Source organism: Gracilinanus agilis, unplaced genomic scaffold (assembly GCF_016433145.1).
Source record: "Gracilinanus agilis isolate LMUSP501 unplaced genomic scaffold, AgileGrace unplaced_scaffold91, whole genome shotgun sequence".
In the NCBI taxonomy this organism is placed as follows: Eukaryota; Metazoa; Chordata; class Mammalia; order Didelphimorphia; family Didelphidae; genus Gracilinanus; species Gracilinanus agilis.
Window position 1 is genome coordinate 12,727 of NW_025399963.1, and position 3,822 is coordinate 16,548.

The 3,822-nt window shown below is 39.0% G+C and overlaps 1 protein-coding gene across 1 annotated transcript; it reads right to left on the bottom strand.

Annotated features, from left to right (window-relative positions):
- Nucleotides 1–1,294: 1,294 nt before the first annotated feature.
- Nucleotides 1,295–2,720, bottom strand: LOC123256700 (apolipoprotein L3-like; the record flags this gene model as incomplete). Its single annotated transcript, XM_044685274.1, has 2 exons — nt 1,295–2,543; nt 2,610–2,720. Coding segments are annotated over 2 exons (979 nt in total), but the record flags the coding sequence as incomplete, so codon positions are not given.
- Nucleotides 2,721–3,822: the final 1,102 nt, after the last annotated feature.

The following is a 3,822-nucleotide window of genomic DNA, read 5'->3' on the forward strand; positions in this document are numbered from 1 at the left end:
TGAAGTTTTTTTTTCTGTGTTTCTTGTCTATTTGTTCAATTTACGTTTCTCCCTCTCTAGTCCTTAACCTTTACCCATTGCTCCTCAGTCTTCAGCTTCCCTCCACAGGTGATAAAACCCACACGAGAACTTCTGTAGGAGCTGGGACTCTACGATATCTCCAAGGAAATTTGTAAAAGTCATTGCTCTTTGATTCCCAATACCTAGTATAGTGCTTGGCACTTAGTATCAAGTAATAAGTTCATGGTGATTGTGCGAAAAGAGAAATAGACTGAATTCTAAAGCTGCACAGAGAATAAAAGGGCAGAAATGGTGCACTGCTATATAGAGAATCTCCCAAATGGGCCATAAGTTGTGTTATATATTAACAAAAGTTTCAAATCTAAGAAAACCTTTGAGTTTATCTTGGTCAGAGGAGATGGAGAAGGAGGCAATGAAAGACAAGTTAGAACAAGACCAGAGGATGGCAACCTGGGAGATAAAGGGGTCAGTAGAAACTAGGCCATATGAGAAACAGGTTAAAGAATTAGGATGCTTAATCTAGAGAAGAATAGATTTATACTGGGTCATGAGGGCTATGTGGTATGAGCTAGATGGTATCTCCTAGGTTTTTTTTAAACTCTTACTTTCCATTTTAGAATTGATAGTATTAGTTCTAAAGCAGAAGAATAATAAGGGCTATGCACACTAAGTGACTTGTGTATGGTCACTCAGCTAGGATGTGTCTAAGGTCAGATTTGAACCCACAACCTCCCATCTCCAGGCCTGGATCTCTATCCACTAGGCCACCCAGCTGTCCCTCATATTATTTTTTAACACTATTTTATTGCTAACTTTTTTTTATTACATTGCCTAAAATTTCACCTATAACTCTTACCTCTTCCCTCCCAAGACACAACTCGTACAACTAAGAAGTATTTTTTTCTTTTAATTTATTTTTTATTTTTTTCAGTGGTTACATGATTCATGTTGTCTCCCTTCCCTTTCCCCTCCCCCCTCCTGGAGTTGACAAGCAATTCCACTGGGTTATACATGTATTATCACAACAGAAATATTTTAAAGAAAAAGAGAAAGAAGAAATGAGATAAAATCAGCCAAACAGATCTGAAATGTTCTCTGCCTGTAGCCTTCCCACCTCTGCCAAGTAGTTGGGCTAGGTATCTTTTCTCATCTCTTCTTTGGAGAGTCATGTTTGTTCTTTGTAATTTTGCAACATTCACTTTTAATTGTTTCGTGGCTCTTATTTTCCATTTACATTGTTACAACCATTTTGTATGCTATTTTGTTGGTTCTGCTGTTTTCATTCTGTATCAGTTCATGTAAGTCTTTCCATGTTTCTCTATATTCATCATATTAGTCATCTTTTATAGTTAACAAAAATTTCATAGGCCTCAATCATTTTCCAGGCACTATACTATTTCACAATAATATTTCATTACATTCATATGCCCCAATTTATTTAACCATTTTCCCATAGATTGGCATGTTTTCTGTTTCTAATTCTTGGCTACTACAAAAAGGGTTGTTTTGAATAGTTTGTGTATGTTGGATTTTCTTTTTTTCAATGACCTGACTCCCCAACACTTGAACCTAGAGTAGAGTCCCCTTTATTCTCCTTCTGAGTCACCCCCATCCATTGACCATAGCCTGCCCTGGCCCATTACTCGGGGGTTGTCTATTGAATCTTCATTATCTGCAGTTTCTCAAAGTGGTTGGAAAGTTCCTGGAGTTTCTTTTCCAGTTCCTGAGCGTGCTCCCTCAGTTTCACTGCTGTTATAGCCTTTGCCCCATTTGACAAATGAACTGAATCATTCACAAGGTTGACTGTATCTATTAGAAGAGAAACTCCAGCCAATGTTGCACTCATTATCCTAGCTTGTTTGGTCATGGCCAATGTTGTGCCCCGAAAAGCCTTATTGATTTGCCCCCTGTTTTTGCTGGAGACTCGTGCACCTGTCATAAGCTTGCGGGAAGCTTCCATCAAACGTGGATTGGTATTGGCTGCCTGGAACGCATTGTAGTGATTTTCAAGGTCTCTGACGATTTGACTATATTTCTTCAATCTAGAAAAGAGTTTAGGCGCCTCCTTTGACAGAACTTCCTCGGGGATATTAGCATTTGTATTTCCCTCAACGTCACTTAAAAGCTTCCTCCCTTTTAAGTCACTCACATGATCAATGATGCCTGCAGAAACACCAGTGACAGTGGCTGCTGCTCCCAAACCTAACCCAGTTATAGAGAGGGCCAAGCTCCCTCCTGCAGTTATAGGTGCTAGTGCAATCCCAATAATAGTCAGGACGCCAGAGACCACCCCAGTGGAACTGGCCACTACATTGGTAATCGTACAGTCCTTGTGGATCTCATCAATTTTGTCTGCCATGCTATAAAGGTCTTTGATATACTTTTCTAGTTCCAGTTTTGCCCTGGGAAATTCACATGAAAACATGTCCAATTTATGCTGCATTTCTTTGTATGCCATAATTTCATCAAAATCATCCATGTTTTCGTCAGGATCATCTGTGCTTTTTTCAGAATCCTCTAGACTTTCATTATCCATTTTCAGATCATCGGCTTCTATCAAAAACTGGTTCAGTTCATCAATTTCAGGCACGTTTTCATCAGGATCATCTGTGATTTTATCAGAATCCTCTGGGTTCTCCATTTTCAGATCATCAGCTTTTATCACTGTGATGTGATACCCCAGGTTATCAGCATTATTTCTGTGAAGAACAGAAATCAAAAAATGATGTGGTTGCTTTGGGGATGGGAAAATAAGGATTCATTCTGTTTATAGCTCTCTAAAATGGACCAAGTTCTTTTCTCAGCCTTCCCTGCTAAATGCCTATAAATACTACTTTCAATTCCCTGCCTCCACTTCCTCACCAACCATTTAATCTTCCACCCTTTGGCAAATAGTTCCCAAAACTAGGATTTTACTGAAACAATTCCGAGGTCACTAACTATCCTCTTATGGCTAAGCACCTTTTTAATGTGTGCTTCTCCTCCTTTTTCTTTCTGTAGCATTTGATCCTGGGGCCTGCCCCTATCCCCATCCTGTCTGATTCCTTTTCTTCCCTTGGCTACATGTCCAGGATTCTCTCCTGGTGTCAGGGAACTAGCATGCAAGTAATATAAGTCTAAGACCATTCCCCAAAAGATAAGGGATCAAAAGATAGGAATAAGCAGTTGGCAAAAGAAGAAATGTTCAAGGTAATTTATTTTTAAATAAAAATTTAAAATTAGAACATAAAGTAAATGATCAACAACCATCTGAGAAAGGATTCCAAACAATAAAAGCAAGATACAAATTCAAATAATGTGGAAACCTCCTCCTCTAAGCCCCCTCATCAATGGAATTAACAAAATATGGTCAGAAGGTCCAGAGCAAACTAATTGGTATATTACTAATCCCAGTCTTTAGCATGGTGGTTGATACATAGTAAGTGCTAATCCAGGCTTTTTCATCAATTCATTCACAGGCACTTGACCAGGAAATGTAGATATTTTAAAAACACATACATTCTTTTTGGGTCAAAAGGACAATAGGTTTTGCTTGACTAAACATGTCTGTAACAGGGTTCCCCACCTCCTTTTCTTTCTTGGTTGAGGAATGGGCAAGCAGAAGGGAGAGAAGTCAGATTCTCATTGACTGGAAAAAGTTAATTAAAAAATTAAGTACAGATGATGGAAGGGCAGGTGATAGAAGATGAAAAAAAAAAACAGAATGTCATAGTCCTATAAGAATAGCATTAGGGGCAGCTGGGTGGCTCAGTAAATGCAGAGCCAGGCCTAGAGATGGGAGGTCCTAGGTTCAAATCTGGC